Raw genomic sequence first — 26,536 nt, 5'->3', positions numbered from 1 at the left:
GGGGAAAAGTGGAGTGGGAGTGAAAACGAGAGGTACCACAGCACCCACGTCCCCTCCCTCGTGAGCCGGGCCCTCGGGACCCCGGCCGGGGCGTCCCCCGGCACAACCGGCACCAAAGAGTCCCCACGGACGCTCCGGAGGTAATCCATCTTCTGGCAAAGCACAGCGCTAACTCCGGCAGCCGGCCCTTCCCGTAAACGCTCGTTAATTAATGCCAAATCGCCGGGCGATTACAGGACGTGGAAATCAAATGACTTCATTGTGATTAAGGTTTATTGCCGCCGGGGAGCGACAGGACGAAGAATCATTTGCCGCTTATTGGAAAGGGCCGTGGGGAGCATTCGCCGGTGCCGTGCCGGCGTGCCGGAGGGATGGGGCCGCCCGTGCCAGCACCGAGGGAGCCGCCAGGCGTCCATCCCCTTCGTCCCAAGGCCACCGTCCCCCACCAGGGCGGTGGGACACCGGGGACACGGGTGCCGTGGATGGGACGGTGATGCTGGAAACATCCCCACGGGAGAAGGCGGTCTGCCTCGCGTGGGGCCGTCAAACACGTTCACCAGGCCGAAGCGCCCGTGTTTCGTAGCTGGGGGGACGTCGCTGTCACCTCCGCAGCATCGAGGACGGTGGATTTTTGTGGTGGTCACCAAAAATCACTCCCTGGGACTGGGCGCTACCTGGGTGGGAGGCGGCGGGCAGGGAGCGGGGGGGGGCTTTGCCCCGGCGATGGGTGCCGTCGGGGGGATCCCCCTGCCCCAGCACGGGGAGGGGAAAGCGGCAGCCCCGTCCCCTCTCATTAAACCCCTTTTCATCCCGCTTTGATCTCCCTCCCGCGGCCGGGGTCAGCGCGGGCGGCGGCGGCGGCACCCAGGCCCGGCACCACGGAGGGGGGACCCTTCTCGGCAACCGGTGGACCCCCCCTCCCAGCTCAACGAATCCCGCCTGAAAAGCCGGGACCTGGTCAGGTTAGGGGAGGAAAAAGGATACTGGGCTTTACAGTAGCGCGCACTATAGAGGCCCTGTTTCGGCAGTGACCCCCCGGGTCAGAGGTGAAGGGTTTCCCAGGAGTGTCTTTGAAGAGAGCCATCTTTGATGAGAAAAGAGCCTCTATACAGATGTCTCATAATTACCATGAGAATGTGGAGCACATGGCGGCCGCGCAGGCCCCAAAGGGAGCTTTAATGGAATGTCATTAAAACGCCCCGTTCGGGAGGTTTCTCTTCCCCCCGCTTCGCCCCACTTTAACCTCTTTCAGGCTCAAATCCCCCCCCCCCCCCGCCACCGACGTGCCTCGGTGCATCGATGCCAGGCAGCCCGGCGTCTGCCCGAGCCCCCGCGGGGCTGGGTACCGCCGTGCCGCACCGGGATGCTCGGGGTTTGACGGCGATGGTTTGGGTCCCAGGAGGGGAATTCCTCCAGCCCGGGGGAGATTTCGCACGGGGTGGGGAGGGACGTGCCCGGCTGGGACACGACCAGCGTCTCCATCCCCTGCAGAAGCCACCCAAGTGATTTTTTTTTTTTGAATGAAATCTCTCTAACCCAGCCCCGGGCGGCGCAGAGGGGCAGCCCTGCCCGCGGCGAGGCCGAAGGCTTCCCCTCTCCCTCGCCACGGGCGCCGCAGGCATCGCCCATCGGCACCACAAATCCCGGGGAGCCGCGCTGTACTGGGGCCAGGCAGAAAACACTCACCCCAACCCTCCCAAAAACTCAATTCAAGCCTCTGCGGTGACGCTCCGGGTTCCCAGAGGGTGGCCGGGCTCCTCCGTCCCCTGCCCTTGGCCGTCCCCCCTCCACGTGATAAACGGCTGCTAATAAAACCGGTGGCGGGGCTAATATATCTGTAATCCGCCTTTGATACACGGGGGACCCGGTGTCGAGGGCAGCGGCGGCCCCAGCGCAGCGCGCGAGGTTAATCTCCGTGAAATCGTCCCTTCAGCCCGGCTTTTATCCGCGTGTCAAGACGTCAGGGCGGGGAGGGCGAACGCGGCCAGGGCCACGGCCGGGGCGGCACGCACCGAGGCATCCATCCCCGGAGGATTTTACTCCCTTTTACCCTTAACTCTGGCTGCTGGCGCGTCTCTCCGGTGTCTCTCCGGGCCGCGGCGAGCCAGTGACGTCCTTCCCGGCCGGGGAAAGCTTCGGATGTGGCGACACCAACACACGCGTCTAAAACCGGGCCCAAAAAACCAAACCTGTGTAAAGAACCGCAACGGGAAAAATCCGGGCTGAGCAGTGAAACCTCGGCTTGGAGGCGGTCAGGGGCCGCCTCAATGGTTGTGGGTTTTGTTTAGGGCAAGCAGAGGCGGCAAAAGGTGTTTTAAGGCAGAAAACCCCATTTTTGACCATTTCAAATATCCCCACTGTGGCTTGGCAGGGAGACAAGGGGCTGTTCCCCTCCGCGGCATGGGGGAGAGATGGGGATGAACGGTGAAAGAGACGGAGGAGAAGAGAGAGGGATGGAGAGAGGGGTGGATGGATGGATCTGGGGAAGGAGGGACGGACGGACACCACGGCATCCCTGGAAAACCAGGACATTTCAGGCTTGAGGGTGCCTGTGCAGCCCCCCAGGACCCCGTTCAGCTTGGCTACGGGTCAGATTTCCCACTGGAAACACATTTCGAGTCCTCCCCAGATAAAAACCATCAGACCCACTTGCTTCAGCGCTCCCGGCCCCGGCACCAGCGGCTCAGGCACCCGGGTCCCTCCCGGGCCGTGGCCGCGCCGGCGCAGCCCCAGTGAGGGAGCCCGGAGAGGCGGCGTGCGGCGGGGGCGAGGCCCCGGGTGCGGGGAGATACGCCGTCCTGCATCTTCTGTACGCAGGGCCAGCTGGGAAACCGTTTCTAAAGGAAAAAAGAGAGCGATATTAAAAAAAAAAAGTGGTGTCTTGGCTGAAGAAACATCCCCATTAGACACCCCGCAGCAGCGTGGCTCCCGGCCCCCTTCCATTGTCAGAGAAAGGTCAGCCCCTGACTAGTTAGTTATCATTAGCTAAGGCCAATTTAATCACGGCGATTGTGTATAAATCACTGCGGACAGACAGGGCACTTTCCTCCCTCCTCGCCTCCCCGGCTCAAAGGTTGACAAATCTCCCGGCCGTCTCCCCCCCACCCAGCTCCGTCGGCTGCCCGGGGCTTTCGGCCACTTTGCCAAATATTAAAGGACGTCGTAAATCACCGGGGCGCTGCCCATCCATCAGCCTGTCAGCCTGAAGATCAGGGTCACGGGTACGAAAGATCAAGGGCCGAGCGGGAACGGCAGCGGGGCAGGAGCGGGATGGACGGGCAGCGTCGGAGGCCAGGAGGTGTCGGGGATCGGGGGGGATGCAGGGATGAGGAGGGATGGAGCAGCCCGAAAACAGCCCTGTTGCACCCGGGTCCTGCTCGTGGCGGCTTTTCCCACCTCCCTCATCACCAGCAACCTGATGTGGCACACGGGAATCAAAGTCGGGGTTAGAAACCGGTGGCTGGGTGGGAAACGAGAGCTCCTGCCCATCCCGGGGCTGCCTGGACCACGCCGGCAGGATGCGCGGGGCTCCAAGGATGCGCGGGGCTCTGGTTTCATCCCCGACTCCCCTAACGATGCCTCCCGCCTGGCCGCAGGGGTTGGTTTCGGTACCCCGGCGAGTCAGCGACCGCAGCTGGCTGCCCCTGCTGCGTTTCACGCCACCGGCGGGGCCGAGGGAAACTGAGGCACGGAGAAAACCTCCCCCCCAGGGAGCAGCCACACAAAGCGGGACAGAGCCGGCGTCCACAGGCCCGGCCCAGAAGCACGGAGCCGCACAAGGCGTCCAACTTTTTCTCGCCTCCCTCCCCACCTTCCTTTTCTTCCCTTTTTATTTTTTTCCCCCCGCTTTTCTTGCTTGCTTTTTTTTTTTTTTATTTCAATCTAATTGAAGGGGGGGGTGGGAGATAAGAGCTGCCAGGGCTAATTACACCTCATTATTCCAAAGGATCTCTCACGCCTCACTTCTCCTCAAACGCCGGCAAAAGCGAGGGGGAGGGGGATGGCTATTAAGGGAAAAGCCTTGGTGGAAAACAAAGTTGGTTAATTCAGACGGCGCGGCCGCACGGCGGCTGCGTGGGGGCTCCCTCCGCCTCCCGGGGCGCCGCGGCCGGCTCGTCCCAACCGTGGGGCCGCTGCCGGCGGGGCCGAGCGGGGCTGGGGGGCCCGGGGGTGGACGGGGACCACCCTGGGGGGACTGGGCTGGTTTGGGGGGCTCTGAAGGCATCAAGGCCATGACCTTGGGCGTCCCCGTGACCTTGGGCGTCCCTACCTGGAGGGGATCTGCTTTGGCAGAGGGGCTTTGCACCAGCCGCTGAGGATGTTGCCACCTCACTCCGTGCCTCAGTTTCCCCTGCTGTACAAGCAGCTCCTTGCGTGGGCAAAATTCCCCGTAACGCCCTAAAGATCCTGCAGAAAACCCCAAGAGCCGGGATCCTGCCCGGGGCTGCAGCCTCCCCGCGACTCGGAGGGAGGCTTTTAACCCCCAGATATTTTTGGGGACCTGTTAGAGCAGGATGGACCCAGGGGCTGAATTGTCGTAAGCATTCCCTTCTCCAGCCAGAAGTTTCCTTGCCTGATTTCCAGCTCTTAACTCGTTTCCCAGGAGCACTTTGGGGAGAAATCCCACCTGCTCCAAGCCCCAGCACCCCAAAAAAAAGAGAAGGGGAGGCTTCACCCCTGGCAGACATGGGGATGGGAGCATCCACCCCGGCTGCCGCCGACCTTTCCCGCTTGCACTAGGAAAAGTGACGGCAGCGACTGTTCTCCACGGACACCCGCCGCCGGCCTGGACCAGCGCCGCTGCAGCCTCCTCCCCAAACCCAGTTTGCTTTCTCTGCACCATAAAATACGACTTTTACTACCTCTAAGATGCGTTTCCTCCGTAAAACCAGATGCTGCAAATTTGCTCGGCTCTCCAGGACCGTTACTTATTTATATTAAAAAGGAGGGATTTGATTATAAAGCAAGAAATTTCCTATTTTGCTTTGCGAGTGAAGGCTCCAGCCCTGCCTGCACGAAGCAAACCGCAAATCTTTCCATGAGGATGAGGATGGTCCTAAAAAGTTTTTGTACGTGAGATAATTAATAGTGGCAATATCTGAAGGATGAGGCTGCGGGTGGTTAGTCTCAACTGATGGGGAGAAATAGGGATTTTAAGAGGCATTTTGGGAATAGTGTCCCTCGGCAGCTCCCGGGTGCGTCCCCAGCGCGGGCGTTTTGGTGGGGAGAGGCCGAGACCTTCCTCCGCCCAGATGCGCGTCCGGATCCAGGAGACGGAGACGCGACTCCATCCCCGAGTGCCCGTCGGGTACCACATCCCCGTGGCGGCGTTGAAACAGCCATCGAGAACACCCCTCTTCCCCGTCGCTGAATCCTTACCCCGTTTCTCCCATCGGCTGGGTTTTCTCTCCCCTCCCTGGGCTATTTTGGCGGTCCCAGCTCAGCCCTTCTAGCCGGGTATCTTGTCCTGTGGGAGACGTAAGGATAATTCAGATAAATCAGGTAATTTAGATAATTGCGGCTGCAAACCCACCTTCTCATGCCCCTGTTTTGTGCCCTAAAAGTCCTGACACCTTTTATTTAAATCCAGGAGGGCTAAATCCATTTCTTTCTTCTGTTTAAAAATCAAAAAGTAACCTTTAGCAAAAGCCAGAGGAGTTGATTATAGGAAATCTATAAAATTTCTATAAAATAAGGACAGGAATACATCACTTCTTCGGGCTTGGAGGGACGGACTCTGAATTTACAAAGAGGAGCGGCGGCTTAGAGCGGGCTGTTAGAGGATGCCGCCGGCTTTAAGTCATGGCTCTTCTCAGATATTTCGAGATAGCAACAGATTAAAAAAAATATAGATATTTATCCGGAGCTTGCACATCCCCCGAACAGCCACCGAGCTGCAGGGCTGCTGCTTCGCCCTTATTTTTCTAAGTGCAACAGCAGGGAGCAGAGGAAAAAGGAATTAAACCCGGTAATCCTCCCCAGCAACGGGAACGAGTCCCTTTTTTTCCCTGGAAAAGCCCCCAAATGAGCAGTTCCCTTCCCCGCTCTCCCCGTGGGAGCCCGCCGATGCCGACGCGTTTTTCCCAGCGAAACGATGGGTTGGTAAGAAATTATTTCAAACCCACCTTGCCGGCCCGTAACCTTTCCCCTCTGAGGCGGCGCGGAGCGAGGAGCCCTTGTCAGAGCCGAGCAGGAAAACGAGCGAACAAGTAAGCAAATTAGAAAGGAAAGATTACCATCAATATTGCGTCGGTGGTCTCAAGTTCATTAATTTGTGGTTTAAAAGGCTCAGAGGAGTGTTAAACAAATCTCATCTGTGCCGTGCTGCTGACACCTTTGTGCTTCTAGCACCGCGGCGGAGAGCTGCTTTTATCCCAAGGAATTCATTTTTCCTCTGTGTTGCTCCAGCACAAGCCAAAAGCAAACGTTGATTAAGCAAACGCAGGGATGCCTTTTAAAAAAAAAAATAAAAATAAAATAAAAATCACCCCTTGTCACTTTTACCTTCCAAACTTATTTCTAAAACAATAAACGGAGGGTTGGCTTGGGCTTTTTTTGTTATTTTTTTCCCCAAAATGCAGGGCACGGGATGGGGTCGTGCTAACAAAGCCGGGGTTTGTGGCTCTACGGCTCACCAGGGCTGGCGGCAGCTGAAGTTTTGCAGGCTGCCGGTTCCCCGCTCGCTCCCGGCTCCCGCCGCCGCTCCCAGCCTTTAACTTTTCCCTTTGCAACAGTCGACAGCGTTTTCTGCAAATATTGAGGCGACTTTGCCTGTTCCTCGAAGGAAAAAAGCAGCACCTTCTCCAGCCCGGCGTGCCTGCGCGGCTCTCGGAAAAGAGCAGAAAAGATACTTGCGGATTAATACTATTAAGTAGGATTTAAAAGAAATAAAAGCAATTGAGGCTGGATAATGCCCTCGAGAACAAACCAGCGCTATTCGCGCGCCTGGCGGGTCCTTGCATGCCCAGGGGTGTTTAGCATGCCGTAACGGAGCCGAGCGCTTTGTACCGACACTGCGCCGCGTGCGCCCCTTGCCACCTGAGGAGCAAGCAGAGGTGTGCGACCCACCGCCATCGGCTTCGGAGGTGATGGAAGCGGCCGCGCAGGGCGCGAATCGGCGCGGCACAAGGAGAAAACCCTGGGGAAAGGGCCTTCAGCCTGCGCAGAACGGCCACGGGTTTTGGGCGAGCTCCTCTGCGGCGCTCGGGTCTCTGACCCGGCTCAAACCCGGCACAAATTCACCGGCCGTGACCGCTCCCGGCTCCCCTCCACCGCGGGCCCGGGGGCAGAAAGGGGATGGAGCGGGATCTAGTGGATCCAATATGCTCACCGAGCAGACCAGGGGATTGCCCTAATAGGAACACGCTTACTAAATTTTCAAGTATCTTTAAAAACGCATCTGTTTTCCCTGCAGTAAATAGCTGAGGCTTGTACAATTTGTTAGAAAAGCTTTTATAATTTGCTATAAAAGCTGAGGCTTTTATAATTGCTTCTTAAACTTCCCCAGACCCTACGCAAGCAACGGATCAGTATTGCCGCAAATAAATTCAGTTAAAAAACCAGAAAGCTTCTGGCTACGATCAGAAAGGCCATTTCGAGCCAGTATTTTTGCTGCCACGTCCCTGGAATAAGGATCTTCTGTGCCCACAGCGTTTGCATCATCCTGACGAGCGATGCCGTAGCCATTGAACGTTCAATCCCACCGCCCCGTTTGCTAAGCGTGGGATTTAATTCAGGTCCCCGAGACGGCGACACAAAAAGGGCTTTTTGGGGGGGAAAAAAAAAAAAAATAAAAATTGAAGCTGCGGGAGGGTCTTTGCGGGGTGTAAAACAGCTCCCGGGAACGGGCAGGGAGGGATGCTGTCGGAGGGAAAGCGCGGCTCCCGGAGAGCGAGGGCCTGCGAGGGGGAGAGCGGACGCGAGGGAGCGGGATTCCCCGGGGACGGTGGCTCCTCGCCCGGGAAAAACAGCCCGCAGAGCAAAGGAACTCAAAACGCACACGGCAGCGCCAGAGGACATGGGATGCCTTTTGCGATACGTTTTGGGGGGGAATGAAGATCTATTCATGCCCAGCCCAAAATAAAACTCCTTTGTGTCTCTTTGCGGCGATTTGGGACTCAGTTATTTCTATCAGTTTAGAAGGGGACTTCCCAAATATTTTCAGTGGCAAGAACTGCAGCCAGCAAAGTCAGCCCAAATCCAAACTTTTTGCGGGTTTGGGGAACCGCTCCTCTGCCCGCGAGCAGTCCTAAGCAAGACTCGCCTCCCTCGCGCTGCGAAAACAGCGCTGCTTTTGATGCCAGCTCAATATTTCCTTCCAAAATCCCATTTTTCAAGCCTTCATTCCATTTTCCTGACAGCATTTGTTTTGTGGTCATCGGACAATATATTTACCGCGCTTTGTTATCGTCCATTTTCTGGAAGACCTGATTGCATTAAAAATCTCTCACAAAGACAAAACCAAGGAGATGATTCATCCCAACCCAACGCGACCTATTTGGGGGTGCTTCTCTTACGAGACACCTCGGCTCAGGGGAGCCGCTGCACGGCGAAGCTGGTGGAAACGCATGGCTGAGGACGCTTTATAGCTCTATAAAATGTCATTTCTTTAATTACTTTATTCCCCCCTCCACAGAAACAAAAAGCCAACAGGGTCTAACCCCAAGGCTGGCGATAGCGATGGACGCAGGAGAGGGGAAAGGGAAAATAAGCGGCGACGCCACGGGAGGCCGTTTTCCAAATTGGTTTCCCAACGTAGCACGGCAAACACCGGGCGCGGGGGCCAAGCACCGCGCTCACCGCCACAGGGTTGTCCTCACTCTTTGCTTTTTTACCCGGTTATTCTCATTTTTAAAAGGCAGAGGGATAACGCTCGCTGAAAAGCTTGGCTGAGCGGCGTCGACCTGGGGCGGCTCCTTCGACGCCGGCGGGCTCGCCCCGGCTCTGGTGCAGCCACGCATCTGGCGAGGCCCGGGGATGCGTCGAGCCCCGGGGATGCATCGAGGCCGCGGTCCTGGCAGAGGATGAACCCGGGACTCGAGAGGGTCCCGTTCCCCTGCACGGCTGCAGGATCACCCTTGGGATTTGCCTAGAGGGTCGCGGAGGCAAAACTAAAGCCTCCTAAAGACAGCTCCCAGGCCTTTCCCATCGCAGCAGCTTCACCGTGCTTTTCCTGGCTATTTTTAATTGCTCCTCCAAACCAGCAAAGACGCGGGTGCAAAGCCGCACGGGAAGGGCAGGCCGGTGCCGGGCAGAGAGGGGGTTTTCCAGGGCTGCCCTACAGGCATCCTGCGCTGCCCGGCGTCCTCTGCCCAGGGAGCTGCACCCCCGGCCCGCGCCTCGGCCCCGGGTTTTGCATCCCCGAGAGCATCCCGGCGGCGACGGGGCTGCTGCCGCCCAGCCCTGCCCGCACCCAGCCCGGCTGCCAGCGTCCCAGCGCATCTCCCTTCCCTGGCCTGGTGCTTTTGTACCCGCAGCTCGCTTTTTTGAGAGCCCTCTCGCCGAGGGCTCCCAGTCCCATCGGCGCCTGTTCCTGTCCCAGCACCCGCAGCCGCCGGGACCCATTTTAATTCCGTTCACAAAGAGCCACACGGCTTTTTTCCCCCCTCTCTTTCCCTTGTTTTCCTTTGTGGGGGGATCAACACAGCCTCCTCCAGCCTCTCAAGAGCCGACTCAAACATCCCTTAAACCATTATTTTTTTTTCCCCCCTCCGGTTAGGAAAAGCCACACAAAACACGAGGCACGGGAGAGACGACCAGCGGATGCAAACTGAGGGGTTGTCGCGCTCTCCCCACCTCTTCCCCGCTTGCACTTTTCCCTGCCAGCAATCCTATTATTATTATTATTATTATTATTATTATTATTATTATTATTATTATGGATTTCTGGGCTGAGGTGGGTTTTTGCAGTGGCCAGCTGGCACCCCAGCCTCGGCCGGGGTGAGGCGCGGTAGCTGGCAGCCCAGCCAGCGGGCGCTGATTGACAAGTCAATTCAATTAAAAATAACCAACCAGCCCAAGGTCCATCAGGGTGGATCCTGACGGAATCCGATCTTTTCCGCGTTAACCCCTCGCTGTCCCGCCTTGGGGAAGTACAAAGGGAACGCGTCCTCGCGTGGAGACGCTCCCCGGCGCCCGGAAAACCGGCAAGGATGCTTTCACCCAAACAATCAATTGCCACAATTTCCCTCCTCTTGACTTTTAAATGGAAAAAATAAGAGAAAGCAGAAAATTGCGGGTGAGGATTTCCACCGAGGGAAGGGGTGAAAAGTTTGCAAGGCAGCTGGGAAGTCACGGCTACAGACGCTCCCCGCTGCCGGCCAGGACAGCGATTTGCCACCGGCACCGAATCTGCTGCCAGTGGCGGGATGGCTCCTGGCGGGATCCCGGCAGGATTTGTCCCGAATCTGCTGCCGGAGGCGGGATGGCTCCTGGCGGGATCCCGGCAGGATTTGTCCCGAATCTGCTGCCGGTGGCGGGATGGCTCCTGGCGGGATCCCGGCAGGATTTGTCCCGAATCTGCTGCCGGTGGCGGGATGGCTCCTGGCGGGATCCCGGCAGGATCGCTCCCGTGGAAGCAAAGCAGCGTGCTCTGCCTCTCGCACCGGCGCGGCCCGGGTTCGCCTACCAGCTACCACAACAGCGTTTGAAGCTTTTCATTCCCACGCGGCCGGACCCGCTCGTTTCCCTCCCCAGGCTGAAGATCGGCTGGAGATTAACGGCTTTCCCACTGGAAACGTTCAGAGACAGAAAAAGAAACGTTTCCCCCCCAAACACTGTTCAAAAATAAATAATTCCCGACTGCAAAAACCAAGGAGAGTAAAGACTGTCGCACTGACAAACTCTTAGTGAATCACAGAAGTTAATTAACCATCCCTCCCTCGTTTTGCCTCCCTTAAAACAGCCCCGCAAGCCCCCGGCGGCGCCTTACCCCCGGAGCTCCGGCTCAGCGAGTCCTAACGTTGCCTGCAAAAGCACTGACCGATTTGCATAGCCGTGCTGGAGAGCCGGACTGGGTCAAGGGGACAGGGACAGCCTTTCCAGGCCCTGAATGGCATTGTGGAGGGAAAAAAAAAAGAAAACCCACCAAAATCCAGCCCTCTAATCTCCGGGGATTCACGCCTTTCGGTGCTACGGGCTGGATTCGGAGCCCTGTTCGCCGCTGGCGAGCTCCGACGGCGCGGAGGAAGCCGCCCGAGCCGCCCTGCCTGATTTTGGGGCAAATTGCAAAGCCCTGCGAGGGCGAAGCAGGTTCAGCCCAAGAGAGATTTTCCCTTTAGACGCATCTGCAACAGAGATGGGGGTTTTAACCCGCTACCGTGGAACAGAAACCTCCAGGACTTTGGTTTGGACAAACGCACGCGGGAGCGGCTGGGTGACGGACGCTGCAGGGTGGGTGACGGAGAGCAGCGCCGGCGCTGCCGTCGGGACGTTACACCCACGTGCCGAGGGTTTGGCAGGAGCGAGGCCCGGCCGCCGGCACCTGCCAAGCCCGCGTGTGCCCCGCCGCTCCACCGCTGCCGCACGCAGCCGGCACTGCAACGCGGCACCTCTCCGTACACGCCTGCCTCTGCACAAGCCCACACGAACACGCTACGCTCACGCTTACACCCGCCATGCCCACGCTTACACCCGCCAGCAATCCGGGTGCATCGCACATCGCTCACGCCGGGTGTTTCTGAAACACTGATGCTTTCGTGCAGGTATTTACACGTAACCACGCAGGCAGGACGGCGAGGAAAGGTCACACCACGCATGGACCACACGCACCACACACGCGTGCGGGGCCGTGTTTCCCCGCCGTCGGCTCTGCGCCGGTCCCCACGTTACCTGGGAGGGGAGAGGAGGAGGCGGTGGCTGCGGGAGCATCTCCCGGCGAGGCAGCCGCGCCGGATCGCGCCCGCTGGTGAGCCTGGTGAGGGTTTCGGTCGCCTTGGCAGGAACCTGGTTCGCAAAGTGAAGTCCAACAGGTCAGCGGGGGCACCGGGAACCCTCCCGTTTCTTCCTCCCTTCCCAGCCAACCCCCCTCCTCCTCGGAGAGGGACCCCCTCGCATCCTGTGTCACAGCCACGCAATTACACCAAATTTGAAAAGTCTCTGGCTGATTTGACGTTTCCGATCCCCGTGTTGGGGGTATTTCTCTCTTCCCCCCCCAGACAAGCCCGTAAACTGAAGATTGTTTTTCCCCTTTTCGAACCCCACCTTCCCAGGTATTCTCGGGCCGAGCTGGCAGCGGCCGCAGCTCAGCGCGGGGTCCGTTTCCTTCTCCTGCTCGGGCACAAGGACAAACCGGTCCCTGAAGGTCCCCCCTCTCCAGCCCATCTCCTCCTCTCCCCAGACCTCTGCTAAAGGCAACCACGAGGTCATTGAAGTCCCTCGCTGGAGCATTTTGGAGGCCTGCAGACGGGCAGGGTGGCTCCTGGGAAAGGCCGTTATTCCTGTTTATGGGAGCAAACACATGGAAGCGATTCCCCAGCTCGTTGCTAAGCCATCCGTGCCAAGCCAAAGCCGGCCATGCAAGCAGCGCTTCCCAGGCGGAGGGCAGAGGAAGGCCAGATTTGGCACCAGCTTGGAGCCAGTGATGGAACTCAGGGGACCCGGGGGCAGGGCGGGGGACCCGGGGGCAGGGCGGGCGCCCCAGGCTTGGGGAGGGTGGGACAGTCCCCGAGGGATGCTTGGAGTTGGTTTTCCCAAGCCCCTCGCTCCCGTTTTGCCCCTTGGCTGGGCCGCGGCGTGACGGAGCGAGCTCGGCCTCAGGGACCTCACGGGTGACGTGAAAGCAGCAGTGGGGAAACTGAGGCACGGGGTGGAATCCGAGGGTCCTCGGGTGTCCTTTCGGACACCAAACCCGCCGGTCCCCGCACCGCTGTGACGCTGAGCTGGGACCTCTCCCTCCCGCGACCCCGGGGCTGCCTCCCCTCCCCTCCTTTCAGGCAGGTGGGCAGGGAGCAGGCAGGGAGCAGGCAGGGCTGGCAGCCCCCCATCTCGCAGGCCCTGCTGTCACTCGCAAAGTGCTGCTGCCACCTCGTGGTGCCGTGTCCCCGCTCGCCTGCTGTCCCCATGTCCCCAAAGGCAGCCCCGGGTGCCCGGCCGCATCCTGCGCCCGGCAGGGCTGGGGGTGCCCGGAGGGTCCGTACGCACCCGGTGACATCCCCGCACCGCAGCCGCGCAGAGCCCAGACCTTCCTCTCCCACCGGGACGCTGCAGTTTTAACTGATGGGGAAACTGAGGCACAAGGAGACAGCGCAATGGCTGCATGAGCTTGCTGGTGGGCCCCAGCATCCCAGCTGCGTGCGCTGGGCACCGCCACCATCACCGACCGGGGCAGGGGAGAGCTCCCGGGCCCTCTGCGAAGCGGCCGCGGCCGGCCCCCATCTGCTCCCATCTTTTTTTAGCCCCGCAGCTGCCCCGCAGGAGGTGCTGGGGGCCGGGGATTCATCTGCACATCGGCAGCTCCGGAGCGGCTCCGAGCAGCAGCCAGGCAAAGGCAGGGGAGCAGGATGGCTGGTTTTCCTCCGGAAGGATGCTAGCTCCGCGTGGATGTGCCGTCCCATGGGACTTGGGTTGCACCTTCGGGTGGGGAGGCTGAAGGACGCAGCTCCCCAATTCTTCCCCGACCTTCTCAAGATCTTCCCTCTCCAGATGTAGCACCAAGACTTCTAGTCCTCCCAGCATCTGCTCTTCTCTGGGACCTCCGGGGCTCCCCAGGTAGGGGAGAGGGAAAGCCATGGGCTGGAGAAACCTGGAGGAAGAGTTTTAACTCGACTCCAGACGCACACCTTCATCAGTTTTGCCATCTCCCTCCTCACGGCCAGGAGAAGAGCAGTCGCCTGCAGGTGCAGGCCCTTCGCTCCCAGCCCTGCCGTGCCAGGGGAAGGTGCCCAGGCCAGGTGCTCCCGCGCTCCTGGAGGCGGGTGCTGCTGGAAGAGGAGCCTGCCGTGAATTTCCAGCAGTGCTTTGCATTCCCAACCTGCTCGTTCTCCCCAGCGCCTGGAGAAACCCCCGAGATCAGCAGCTCCGCGTGGTCCGGCCGGGACCCCGTGCCCATCTTGCACGCGGTTTGCTCTGCCCACAGGTTTGAAGTGCGCAGTTGGGAAGCCTTTGGCTCTCCCTCCCTTTTCCCTTCCCCTCCCCACTGGAATCCAGCTTTCGGGATCAAAAATACTACTGGCTATTTTTAAAGCGTCGACTTAGCCCCCTCTCCTCCAGCTCGCGGTGACGGATCGGGCTGTCGTAAAGTTCAGCTGTTTGCTGCTCCCTCCGCACTGAGCCCAGGGCATTAACAGCCGTGATTCCCTCCTCGCTCCTGCCCGGAGCCAAACCCACGCCGGGGACCAGGATTCGCGTCCGGAGGGTCAGGTGGCATTTGGTGGCCCGTCCTTTGGCTGGTCGGAGTGGCATTTGCTGGGGTAAGCGGAGCGCTGGGATCCTCGGCAGAGGTTTGGGGAGGGAGGGATGGGGGCTTTACACCAAGCACGGTGTGGAAAGAAGGGTGGATGCTTTGGGTTTGAGCAGGCACTGTGCAAACGGCCCGTCCGCTGCTGGGTCCGTACCTGGAGAGAAGCGAAATCCTTTCTTCCAGCTCTCCAGCAAATCCTGCCTTCCCCGGGCCCCTCTTCCAACTCCGATCCCAACCCTGCAGCTCGGCTCTCCCTGGCAGCTCCCAGGGGATGCTGGCTGCTGCGCCGTGGTCCGGGGAGCACGGGGATGACACGGCTTGGCTCATTCCCTGCCTCCAACCTTGAGAGCCTGGCTGATCCCGCTGGCCCAGGGATGCTCGGGAAAGGCTGGCGGAGCTCTCCCTGGCGGAGGCTCAACCAAGCCGCGTTCAGGAGCAGCGTGGATGTGCTGTGCACGAGCTGTACATGCTCATCTCGCAATGCTGGTGGGCAGCGGGAGGGTTTGCTCGTGTCCACAGCTCTGATGGAGGCAGACAAGCTCCTTGGAGGCCCGATGCCTCTTTAGATCCATTTTGCTGAGTTTCCCCATCCACACAGGTCATTTTGGGTGCAAACCCACCTGGGTTCGGACCAGGGCTCCTGGTAGCAGTGGGTTTGCAGGCACGGCTGATGCCAGCTCAGAGCCAAGCTGGGGCTGCTCTCCCTGAGCAAATTAAATCTCCAAAGCACGAGGGTTAAAGCAAACCCTTGCCAAACTCGATGCATTAGCGATTGGGCTGGATGGGGGCTGGAGCAGAGCTGTGACCACGCTGTCCCGACCTTTGGAGGGATGACGCTGCTCCAGGTGACAATCCACTGGGTGATGCTCACGGGCAGAGCTGGACGTTACCTGCTTTGCACCAACAATTAGGCAACTGCCACGCTCAGGGTCTCTTCCCCCCTCGTGGGGCATTGCAGCGCTGGGAAAGCCTGCTCTGCTCGGGCAGGAGGGGCTGGCTGAGGCCAGCTGCTCCGCAGCCCCCTCGACGGCAGGATTTGGTGACCCAGCTGGCAGGATCCGGTGCTTTGTGCCTCCTAAACCTCCAGCTGATTTTGCTGGTGGGAAGGCAGGGGGAGTTGGCTTTCGGAAGCAGTTTGATCACAGATGCTTTTGTCTTGGTACCGTGACTCTCTGCCAGCTCGGGAGAAATTCCCAGCCTCCCCAGCCCAACATATGCCTGCAGCCGCAGCCGGAGAGCCGCTGCGCACTGACGGCGTTAAAGCAATCGATGGCTCCATCCCAGGGCACGGCCAGGATCCGGCACGTCGCCAGGGAGGTGCACCCATAGCAGCGTCTCGGGGCTGCGAGGCAGGGGAAGGACCCCACGACCCTCTGGGCTGCAGCAGCCTGGGTATCCCCGTTTGGTTTCTCCACTCGAAGTTTCCCCTCCCTTGTCCAAACGAAGCAGGTGGGTGGGATGCCGAGAGGCCTCCGCTCTCGCTGAGCCCAGATGGTACTGTCTGCTGTTCCAGAATTCCCACCTGCCCGCCCCTGCTCCCGCCCTGCGTGTAACCGATTCCCTTGGTGGGCGTCCACGCTGCCCCGCGCTGGGGGCTCGCTGCGGGGAAGCCTGCGGCAGCAGATGGGGAGGACACCAGGCACCCGAGGCATGGCCAGGGCGGGCCTTGCGAGGCTACGCTAGGATATGGGTCTTTTTTAAACAAGATTTTTTCCACTCCCTGGTTATCCCTTGTTACCAGGTAACAGAGGCCCAGAGCACAAATACCGGGCAGGGAAAAGAGCTGCAAAGCCTCCATGCACCCCCGGAGCAAAAAAAACCAACCAAAAAAAAACCACAAACAAACATGGGCATCTAAAGCCTTCCTCCTCCGATGTCTGCTGATGTAAATCCCAGCTGGGATTTGAACCCAAGCTGGTATTTATTCTGTGTCTCCCTTTCCTCTACCCATGGCCCCCAAGGAAGATGCTCTGTTACACTTAAACCAAGAGTCTGGCTGCAGATTCAAGCTTGCTCTGCAGTAAGCAGCCACTCTCCCTCCTTTTCTCCCCAATTCCCTGAGTGAAGAACAGTTCAGCAGCTGCCGTGACCCACGGTTCATGCGGCAGCAGAGCTTGCACCGGGGCCAGAGCAGGAGAGGAGAAGGTCGGAGGGGGAAAGCCTTTGCCCCTCCATCCCCAAACAACCCAACCTGGCCCAGAGGTGCACGGCAGAAACCAGGAGCCATTCTCGCAGGAGGGTCACGGCGGTACCTGGGGGGGTGGTTAAGCCCCGCTGCTCTCCTGGGCTCAGGTTGGCACGAGGCTCCGGGCGTGAAGGCATCGAGGACACTGCGGATCTGCGGAGGTTCACTCCCTGCCATGAAGAGCAAGACCTGGAAAACAGCAGGAGTTTGGTTTAGGAGGCAGGCGGTTTTTCTGAATGGGTTCCCAAAGGGGTCTGGGGGTGCTGGGGGCACGGAGGCACCTGCTGTCAATCCCTGCCCTCCAGCCAGGGATCCCAAATGGACAGGCCACCCCTGGAAGAGCCCGACGTGGACATTTCCCCACCATTCCTCCTCCCTGCAGGAGGTTTGCGCAGCCGCTCTCTGCACCCAAGCCCTTGCAGGTGGGCTTTCGGGAACCCAGCCGGCACGGCCCGGCGTTCATCAACCCCCAGGACACCGGCCACCTTTGGCCCGTGCCGTGTTTGTGCTCAGGACTCGGCTGTGCCCCAGGAGGGGAAGCTATGCGGGACACAGCCCAGCAAGGATTCCCTGGGGGGATCCAGCCCAGAGGGAAAAGAGCAGTGCTTTTCCATGGGGACTCACTCCGCAGGGGTGGACGAGAGGGGTTGCAATATCACCCAAGGAAGGAAAACCAGGCAGCCAGCTCCCGCAGCCTGTGCTGCGCCCCACGAGTGACGTGCCCCACGCCACCGAGGAGCAGCACCCAGCCAGGGTGGTCTGGGGGCTCCCACCCCCTCCTCGGCCCTCCCCTTGCCACACACCGGCTCCCTCTGCCCCCTCCGCCTGTTGTTCTTGGCTGGGTTTTAGCCTGTCTAAATTTAGGCGGATCTATTTCAACACCCATCCTCTGCCCTGCGGGGGGAAGAGGACGGAGCAAAGGTAGCTGGGGAGGAAGAGCAGGGACAGCCGTGCCCCGTGGTGGGGTCCGCTCCCTGCACCCCCGGCCGGGCTTTCCGCACCAGCACCCTGGATTTTATCCAGTTGCGAGGCCATGGAGGTGCCCAGGACCGAGGCTGGCACTTTCCCGGCTATCCCTGGCTGTCACCTGGGGTAGAGCTGGGTGACAAGGACAAGCCAGCCCGTGTCTCCACCAGGGAAGGAGCTCCCTGTACCCGGAGCCAGCTCATCTCTGGAGGAGGCTGACGCAGGTGAGTGGGGCTGCAGCAAAGCAAGGGCAGGGACAAGGGTCTGAGGCACAGGACATTGGCACTGGCACCCAGGGCTGCCCCAGGCTCCGGTCCCATCCGCAGGCGGCCCCGAACACTGGGAGGACTGGGGTGTCCGAGCCCCCCTCGCTGCCCCGCCTGGCACAGCCAGAAACCATCCATCTCATCTCACAGGTGGCATCACCCTGGGCTTGTGGAGCATCTCTAACCACTGCTACCGCCTTTCTCCTAACACCATGGGGATCGGGACATCCCAAAGACAGTCCTGCTGCCTACAGGACCCACGGCGGGGCCTCTCCTTGCCCCGGCCAGAGCCACGCTTCTCTGCTACACATTAACCAGCTCTTTATCTGCCAAGCGTTGTGCCAGGTCCCCTCCGTGTCACCACCGCCGGGGATTTGGGGGGGGGGGGGGGGGGAGTGCTGAGGGGTCACCAGCTCCTCTGAGCCCCAGGAAAGATGCTCAGCCTGGTCAGAGCCAAGCCAGATAGGGCAAGATATGACAGAGCAAGTGCCGGGCATCGGAGGAGGATAGGAGCACACGGTCTGCTTGTACCTCGCTCACCAGTACGCACCAAATACAACCCCAGTTGCGAGTACTGAGTCTCATGTCCCCGTGCCTGCAGAGACCACTTTCCCCCCTCTGTCATGGCTGGCTCAGCTTGTCCTCGCTGCTAAGAGCAGCTGGCAGCCAGAGCATCGCCAGCAGGTCTGGAGCATGTTTTTGCTCCAGACATCTGCCCCGTTAGCCATTAATCCAGCTGGCAGAGGAACGCGGGGGGCGGCCAGCACTCAGCTACGTCACCGTGCCAGCCAGCACAACTAACGGTGGCTGCGTGACGGCTGCAGCCATGACAAAGGGAGCTGAAAGGTGCTAGACAGAGCTGGTAGGACTGCAATTTCTCCTTTTTTGAAGAAAAAAAAGGAGAATTCTGTCTCTTCTCCCCTCCAGTTGCAGCTTACACTTACTAGCAATCGCAGCGTCAGTAATACCAACTCCCTGGGCTGCCCAGGGGACCAGGCGCAGACACATCACCGTGAGCATCAGCCTCTGGCAACTGGCACCTCACACAAGCTAGAGGGGAGAAAAAAATACCGATTTCACATACAGCAGTTTCAAAAGGACCTTTGCAAAAAGCTATTTGACTAACAAATGACTAATAACCAGCTGTTAAAATAAGCCACCAAGGACTCGGATCCCCAGCCCTGAGGAAGCACAAGGGAAGTTAAGTTTTTGCTGTGGCTGCACCCCCTCCCGCCGCAGCCCACCGTCCGGATGTGCGTGGCTTCTCGCACTCCCCTCCCAGCCACCTCGAGCCCCCCGGCACCCAGGGAGCAGCCAGCACCGGCACAGCAAAGGGGAAAGGCGGAGTGTGGCTGAGAGCACGTTTCCCAGCTTTGAGGGAACCCAGACGCAGGTTTTTGGTGGAGCAGGAGGTGCCGGTATCACCCAGCGGTGCTGGCTGTGGACATCACGGCAGCCGCGCTTATAATTTGGCTTCTCATCTCCTCTCCCCTGGGATGCTGTGCTCCAAACCTTCGTTTTGGTGGGGCCAGCGGCAGCCCACGCTGCACCTGACCTGTAGGACAGCTTGGGTCCTCTCCACGCTCACCGGCTGCTCGCATCCCTGCGGCGAAGTCTCCTCCAGCCCCTGGAGCTCACGGATCCTCTCCAAGGGCAGCTGGAAGCTTTAACTTTTTGACACGCTGAACTACACGGCGCAGCTGCCTCGGGGTGGAAGATGAGAGCTGCAGCAGTTGAAAGCAGTTAAAAAACCCAAACCTTCCGGGATTTTGCTCAAAAGCTCGCCTCCCCCGGGAGGCAGCCCTGCAGCCAAGCCCTGCAGGGCCATGTCTGGCAGCTGCCCAGGTGCTGGCAGCTCCGTACCTGCAGCAGTTCCCATTTGCTGGCCCCTCTCAGATCCCACCTCCGCTTTGCTTCTAGGGGACCTGCTGAATGAAGCCGAGAGGAGCCAGCGGGTGAGCGACCCCCAGGCTCTGCATGGATTGGAATGGGGAAACCTGCCTGCAGTAAGAGCCCAGGGCAGCTGGAAAACCCCGGCTTCTTCCTTCGAGCTCTCTTCATCCTCCTCTTCTGCAGGCATGGTAAGGAACTGCATGGGCAGAGCCGTATCCCAGGCAAAGACACCCACAGGAGCTGTGCAGGGAGGGCACAACGGTGGCAGAGCTCCTGGGAGGTGACTGGAGCAAGCAGAAGATCCTCTCATCGCAGCCGAAAGGCTCAGGCAGTATCGGCGTGCCCTTGGCCCACCACAGCCAGAGGGAAGGGCAGGCAGCATCCAGGGTGCCCTCAGCAAGGAGAGCATCCCCCTGTGCTCCTGCAGCAGGCACTTGCCCTGGGAGAGCCCTTAAAAGCTCTATTATCTCCCAAAATAAGAGGGACAGCAGGGCACAGGGACCAGCCAAAGTCCAAGGTCTTCCAGCAAAAGGCACCGGCCACATCCATCACTCAGCCCCTTGCTTTCCTGCAGCCCAGAAACTCTTCTGGCAGGGCTCAGACTTGCAACACCTAAAATCCTCTCCCAGCACCCAGACAGCAGCACAGCACACCCCATCCCCCAGCCCAGCCCAGCTCACACTCACCCCTGCAAGGGGAGCCGGCCCTTATAACCCCTCTGCTTAACGAGCTAAATGATCCCTGCTGGGGCGAGTTGGGGAGCTCCCCTGCAGCTGTGGCACCGGGCATTGCTCTCTGCAGCACGGAGCAACCGCGTCCGAGGGGCAGGCTGTCCTCGGGGCAGCCAAGCCTCTCGCAAAGGAGCGATCGCACAGCCCGGCCGAGGTTGAAATGGGAAGAAGGGGTTTCCCAGCTCAGAAATTCCCGTTTGTCCCCTGGCAAGCCCTGGGGCAAAGAATCTCAGTCTGAGGCACGTCCCAGGGCCACAGCCGCAACTGCTGCCCTGGCTCTCGGCCGCGCTCGTGCCCCAGGTACAGTCGCACATCCCAGTTGCTGCAGGACACCGCTTCGGCCCCAGGACTGCCCTCCGCACCGGGCTCCAGCCTGCTCCTGCAGCGGGCAGCCCCGGATTCATTCCTCTCAGGCACCTAAGCGGCAGGTCAGTTAAACTGGCGGCTGCATTCGTTAACGCAGGGAGAGAAGTGCTTCCAGAAAGTGTCTCCATCATGAGATCTGGAAAGGGCCAGAGGGTGGGAGGTGGTGGGAGGAGAAGGGGCTGCCCTTCCCCACCCCTACAGGTCTACTGGGATGCTCCGGGCCATCCCGTCTCTCCCAGTTTCTTCCCAGTGCAAGATCCTGCGCTGCAACTCCGAGTACGTGGCTGCCACCCTCAACCTGCGCGGCTCCAACAGGAACGCGGCGTACTGCAACGCCCTCCGCTCCTACTCCCACTGCACCCGCAAGACGGCTCGCACGTGCCGGGGCGACCTGGCCTACCACTCCGCCGTCCATGGCATCGAGGACCTCATGATCCAGAACAACTGCTCCAAGGAGGGTCCCACATCGCCGCCCCGACCCCGGCCCCCGGCCCCCAACCATCAGGGCTTCGAGTCTCTCGATATCTGCAACTACGAGAAGAGTTTTCTCTACAAGCACGGCCAGCCCCCCGGCTACCAGCACTGCGCGGCTTTCGGGGACCCCCATATCCGCACTTTCCATGATGAATTCCACACTTGCCGAGTGGAGGGCTCCTGGCCTCTCTTGGACAATGACTACTTGTTCGTGCAAGCAACCAGCTCTCCGGTGGCGAAGGGGTCCAACGCTACGGTCACCAGCAAGGTAACGCTCGTGCGTAGAGCTTGACAGCAAACCCAGGCACCTCCGGGATGCAGCAACGGCTTAGGGAGCTCCCTAAAATGGCTGGGGAGGGCAGCAATAGCTGCAGCTAAACCCCCGTGCGATCAGGAATTCATGTCTGCAGGAACAAGTGGGATGAAGGTCCCTGAGGGGACCAGAGAGGCCTGCAAACGCTCCCGTTGCTGCCTGGGGATGGGCTACTGTGTGGTCCATGCATGCAACCTACCCAGGCTTGCCTCCGTCTCGGTTTTCAGTTGCTTAAATGGTATTAAAGAAAGAAGGAAACTAAGGAAGGAAAGAAGGAGAGGTTGCTGTTTTCCCCAAAGGACTGCAGGAATGTGGGAGAGAGGGGTTGGGGCGGGGGGGGGGCATGCATCGGTGAGGCAGACGTGTGCGGTCTGCTTCGCCCTCCCCGAGACAGCTGATGCCTGGGGTGGGGACGCGGCCGCCGCTCTCACACCCGCCAGTCGGATCAGATCCCCTCTGCTCTGCTCTCTGCAGCTCACCATCATCTTCAAGAACATGAAGGAATGCATCGACCAGAAGGTCTACCAGGCTGAGATAGACAACCTCCCGGCGGCCTTCGAGGACGGCTCGGTGAACGGGGGCGAGAGGCCAGGCGGGAGCAGCTTGGCTATCCGGGAGCGCAGCCCTGGGCGGCACGTGGAGATCCGTGCGGAGTACATCGGCACCACCATCGCCGTCCGTCAGGCCGGCCGCCAGCTCTCCTTCTCCATCCGGGCAGCCGAGGAGGTGGCGCGCGCTTTCACGGAGGAGCAAGACCTGCAGCTCTGCGTGGGCGGCTGCCCCCGCAGCCAGCGCATCTCCCGCAGCGAGTGCTGCCGCGGCCGCGCGGCGGCCGAGACGGCTCGGGCGCTCTGCAAGGAGATGCTGCCCGTGGAGGACGTCTACTTCCAGTCGTGCGTCTTCGACGTGGTGACCTCGGGGGATGCCAACTTCACCATGGCGGCTCACGGGGCCCTGGAGGATGCCAGGGTCTTCCTTCCCAACGCTGAGAAACTGCACATCTTCCAGGCTGGGGCAGGCTGCCCGCGCATCTCTTCTTCCTTCCTCTTCCTCCTCCTCCTCACCTCTGGTCTTCGGGCTGTTTTGTTGCACTTTTAACTCCCGCTGGCATGGCATATGGCGCAGGGGACGCATCCAGCCAGCCCGCGGGGGTAACCCGAGAGAGCTGCTGACTCGAGACCCACGCGGTGCAGATCGAGAGGGATGCCTCGGCCAGGATCACGTATCTCTGCGGCAATAAGGAATCGGAGACCCGGACCTTTGGAGAGGGGAGCGCTGGAGATGAGACACAGTGAGGCGCTGGTTTGCACCCGCTGTTCTTGCACGCACGGCACCGGCTGAACCGGGTGCCTCTCCTGAAGGCAGATCACCTTTTTTTCTGTTGGATTCTGATGCATTTCCTTTTTCTAAAGCTGAGGACATTGCAGCCGTACCAAAGAAAAAGAAATACACGGGGTGAAGACACGTTTAGAAAACCTCTTTGCCCCTCGAAGCCTTTCCATAAACTTGCTTTACACCTTTCTTCCAGTGTTACTACATCAGACTTGTACTCAGGAACCCTACAGATTCAGAAATAATGGGCTCAAAGCCCAGATCCCGATTTTTAGCAGTCAAAAAATGTTGTTTGGTGGATTTGGGGCCCCTTGACCCAGCTGCTACCAAAGTCATGCGAGAGTGAAGCAAGGCAATAAGTTGGTTATCGGAGCGTTGTGACCAAGGTTTGAGATTTTTGAGCTAGAAATCAACCATTTCGTACCGCGTTCTCCTCTCTCTGGAGTAGTAACGTGCTGATTTCCAGCGTCGGGAGCTGCAGAGCGTCAGGACTCTGGCATTTCAGGCTACCGTTGCTATTTTTCCTTGTTGTCTTGGCACCTGTCTAGGACTCAATATAGCCAGTTCTGGACTTTGGACCAGCGTTGAGTTTCAGGGAGGAAAAATACCCCTTGGTATTCCTCTCCCTTGGGCCCAACTCTCTCCGTCACTGTCCCAACCCCGTTCCAATCCAACGCAGGCTGGGGGTTTGACTTGCAAAAGAGAATTAATGATGAAGGCGCGGAGCTGGCAAAAAGCCAGATGGCTGTATCGATGGGCAGGGGAACTACCAGCAGATGTACGTAAGTACAGCGGTGAGGCCAAATTAGATGTTTAATATATTTAAGAGGTTTTAAGTAAAGCAGATAGAGTATATGATAAGAAATATTTTCCATATGCAAAGACTTTTTTTTTTTTTTTTAATAAAGAGGGCTCACATTAAAAACTTTGCCGCTCCTGCCCCGCGGAGCCGTAAGAAGAGCCTTGCAAAGCCCCAGCCTCGTGGAGGCAAGGAATTAAGCCGGCAGACATGGGCAGGACCTGGGCACGCAGCTCGGGGAAAGAGAACCGCAGATCGTCCAGGTACAGAGATCTCTCAAGCCGTAAAGGGAGGTTTTACAATTCATGTTTCAGTATAGCTGCAGTTTCTTTGGTCAGTTGTTTTTTCTTTTTCTCTGGTTCTTCTGCCGAGGGCACAGAGAATAAATACGGAAACGCTTCTTAGATATCGCAGCATATTTCCTCCTCCGCCATGCACTCAAAGCACATGGTGACTAGCGTGAGAGTTCCTCCGTTTCTTGTATGGTGCTCTCGCTAATCCCTGAAGGTTTTGACATTAAAGGTGTCTATTTTTGAAGTCCTCGTTTCCTGTCATCTGTCTCTTTATTTCTTTGGTCGGCAGCAGCAGGTGAAGATAATAATATCTCGCCTTCCACCCACTGCTCCTTTTACTCCGGAGCATTTTGTGGTCTATATATACACACAGTGAATGAGGAGGGGAAGCCGGCCCGCCTTGCTGCTCTGCTCCACCACTTCGCAGGAGACTGCAGGTCCCCGTGGGAGCAACGTCCCCCGCGGGCATAAAATCCTCGGGAGCCCTGAAGAGGCTGCGGGGTTGGGAGTGCCGGAGCTCCTTATGGAAACGGCATTGGCTTGATTCAGTAATAAAAGGTAGCCGCTTCCGCGGTGTGAAACAGCAGCTCTTTAACAGCACACAGCGATGCTACACAACTGCCAGAAACAGCGTCGCGGTCAGGTTTTATGATGCAGAATAGAATTATCCTTTAGGTTTTGGCCAACGGAGCCAATCAACAAGAATGCCATGGGGAAAGGGGGGCCTTCCTAAGGGAGAGATGAGGATCTCGCTGGCTGATGACCCTTGCAGGTGAGCAGGGCCACACTCGCCCCCCAGATCCAGCCTCTCGGTACCCCCACAGTCACAAAACGGGGACAGAAGAGTCCCCAGGACCCAGCAGCAATGCGAAGGCGGCGGAGGTGATCCTGGGCACGTGGGCACGGCAGGGAAGCGGCGCAGCAGAACCCGGCCCACCACGTGTCTCATAGCCTCAGGCCAGCTCTGTCCCCACCGAGGAGCGTGGCGAGCGCCGTCCCAGAGCCCTGCGGGAGGGCTGTTACTCAGGCTCACTCTTCCCAGCGGGCTCACTGACCTCCCACCCGGGCAGGAGGCAATGAAGCCGGCTGCAGGGGCTTTGCTCCCATTGAAAAGCAGTTTCCTGGGTCTGCCCGTTCAAGACCCCCCCAATCATCCACCCGACAAACCCCGAGCCCATGAGAATCATGGAGTGTCTCAAGTGGGAAGGGACCCATAAAGACCAGCGAGTCCAACTCCCTGCTCCTCGCAGGACGCCTAAAGCGAAACCGTATGACTAAGAGCGTCATCCAGACACTCCTTGAAGAGAGGACTTTGGCCAGAGCTCTCTGGAAAAGGTGAGCTGGACCCCCCTGAGCGGCTCGCGGAGGTCTGAAGCTCTGGTTCTGGTTGGAGCAGGTATTGGGGAGTCACAGCACGTCACAGCCAAGGCCACCACCCCCCTTACAGGCGATGCAGACGCTTAAACCTGAGCTGCAGCCTGGCCCGGGTCCAGCAACGCGGAAGGAACGTGCGCAGCCTTGAATGGGTTGGCGCCTGTTCTCCAAATTGTTCTGTACTCCGCATCCTCAACGACTGCCGAGGAAGCAAGACCTTTCGAAGACGCGCTAAAGTCTGTAAGTAGAAGGGAGACCATTCCACCCCTGACAGATTGCAGTCTGAAATAAAGAAGTGGAACGTAGGCGTGGATCCAAGCCCCACTGATGTCAACAAGAGCATTTCCATTGACGTCAGTAGACTTTGGATTGAGCCCTTAAGTTTCCTAGCATATATCACCTGCTAAAAAAGACACCGGCAACGCTGGCCAGCGTTTTTAAAAGCAAGCCCACTTTGGGCCATTCTGCATCCAGATGCCCATGAGACTTGGGTGGCTGGAGCAAGGGAATTCCCAGCCGGGATCGGACCTGGGCTTTGCCTGCCCTGGGAGGTGGTTGTCAACAGCAGCCAGCACCGGGTCTCGCAGGAAGGTGTGAGAAGTTTGGGACAATCCGCTCCTCTTACATCCCGTCTCACTCTGATTTCTAGTAGTTAGAGAAATGCCAAGGCCTTGGGGCACGAGGCGTAGTAGCCAAACCTGAATCTTCATTAGCAGCTGCTTCTACGTGTCATAAACCAGCCCGATCATCCGAGGCGGCCACGTTTGCCAGCTCCCGGTGTGGCAGCGAGGGCACGCAGCCGCGTAAGCTGGAGCTGCCAAGCCTCTCACCTGCAGACTAGAGCTGTCCAAATCAGAAGCAGGTCTTCGAAATAGCAGCGCTGGTTTAAAAGCCGCCCGAACGTGCCGCTTTCCTCGGCGTGTTTCCTGCCAAATTCCGGCCTGTTTTGTTAGCAAGATGTTCAGGCCAAGGCGAGGGCTTCCTCCACAGTTCAGGGTTAGATTCGGCTCCCTCATGTTTGCAACAGCCAATGCCTTGAGCAGCGTCACCAGCAGGGAATGGGAACAGGGACGGTGACGGTGACGGAAACGGGCACGTCTCGGTGTGGACTGCTTCCTCGCGTTCCTCCTCGTCTGGCCTGAAAAA

At 59.1% G+C, this 26,536-nt stretch overlaps 1 protein-coding gene and 1 long non-coding RNA gene across 2 annotated transcripts; one reads left to right on the top strand and one right to left on the bottom strand.

Moving 5' to 3' along the window:
- Positions 1-1,428: 1,428 nt before the first annotated feature.
- LOC148053819 (uncharacterized) lies at positions 1,429-21,015 on the bottom strand. The gene is made up of 10 exons (XR_015707819.1): positions 19,679-21,015; positions 19,404-19,539; positions 18,760-18,865; positions 16,651-16,772; positions 11,830-11,943; positions 6,636-6,827; positions 6,237-6,451; positions 5,380-5,467; positions 2,650-2,837; positions 1,429-2,189 (listed from the first exon to the last, which is right to left on the bottom strand). It is a non-coding gene; the product is annotated as an uncharacterized LOC148053819 (long non-coding RNA).
- Positions 17,560-26,536, top strand: HJV (hemojuvelin BMP co-receptor). The gene is made up of 4 exons (XM_009471387.2): positions 17,560-17,773; positions 19,736-19,896; positions 21,045-21,547; positions 22,067-26,536. Exons 2-4 carry the CDS (start codon positions 19,803-19,805, stop codon positions 22,688-22,690), a joined length of 1,221 nt encoding a protein of 406 aa, XP_009469662.2. The 5' UTR covers positions 17,560-17,773; positions 19,736-19,802; the 3' UTR covers positions 22,691-26,536.

Source organism: Nipponia nippon, unplaced genomic scaffold, assembly GCF_047370975.1.
Source record: "Nipponia nippon isolate SJK-2023a ecotype South Korea unplaced genomic scaffold, ASM4737097v1 scaffold_36, whole genome shotgun sequence".
In the NCBI taxonomy this organism is placed as follows: Eukaryota; Metazoa; Chordata; class Aves; order Pelecaniformes; family Threskiornithidae; genus Nipponia; species Nipponia nippon.
This window is presented reverse-complemented; position numbering and strand designations above follow the sequence as displayed.

What these genes read in the sequence shown, in the direction of transcription:
- HJV (XM_009471387.2), top strand. Translation starts at nt 19,803, where the DNA reads ATGGGGAAACCTGCCTGCAGTAAGAGCCCAGGGCAGCTGGAAAACCCC. An exon ending in CCTCCTCTTCTGCAGGCATG is followed by an intron (nt 19,897 to 21,044) that starts GTAAGGAACTGC and finishes CGTCTCTCCCAG; the next exon opens with TTTCTTCCCAGTGCAAGATC. An exon ending in ACGCTACGGTCACCAGCAAG is followed by an intron (nt 21,548 to 22,066) that starts GTAACGCTCGTG and finishes TGCTCTCTGCAG; the next exon opens with CTCACCATCATCTTCAAGAA.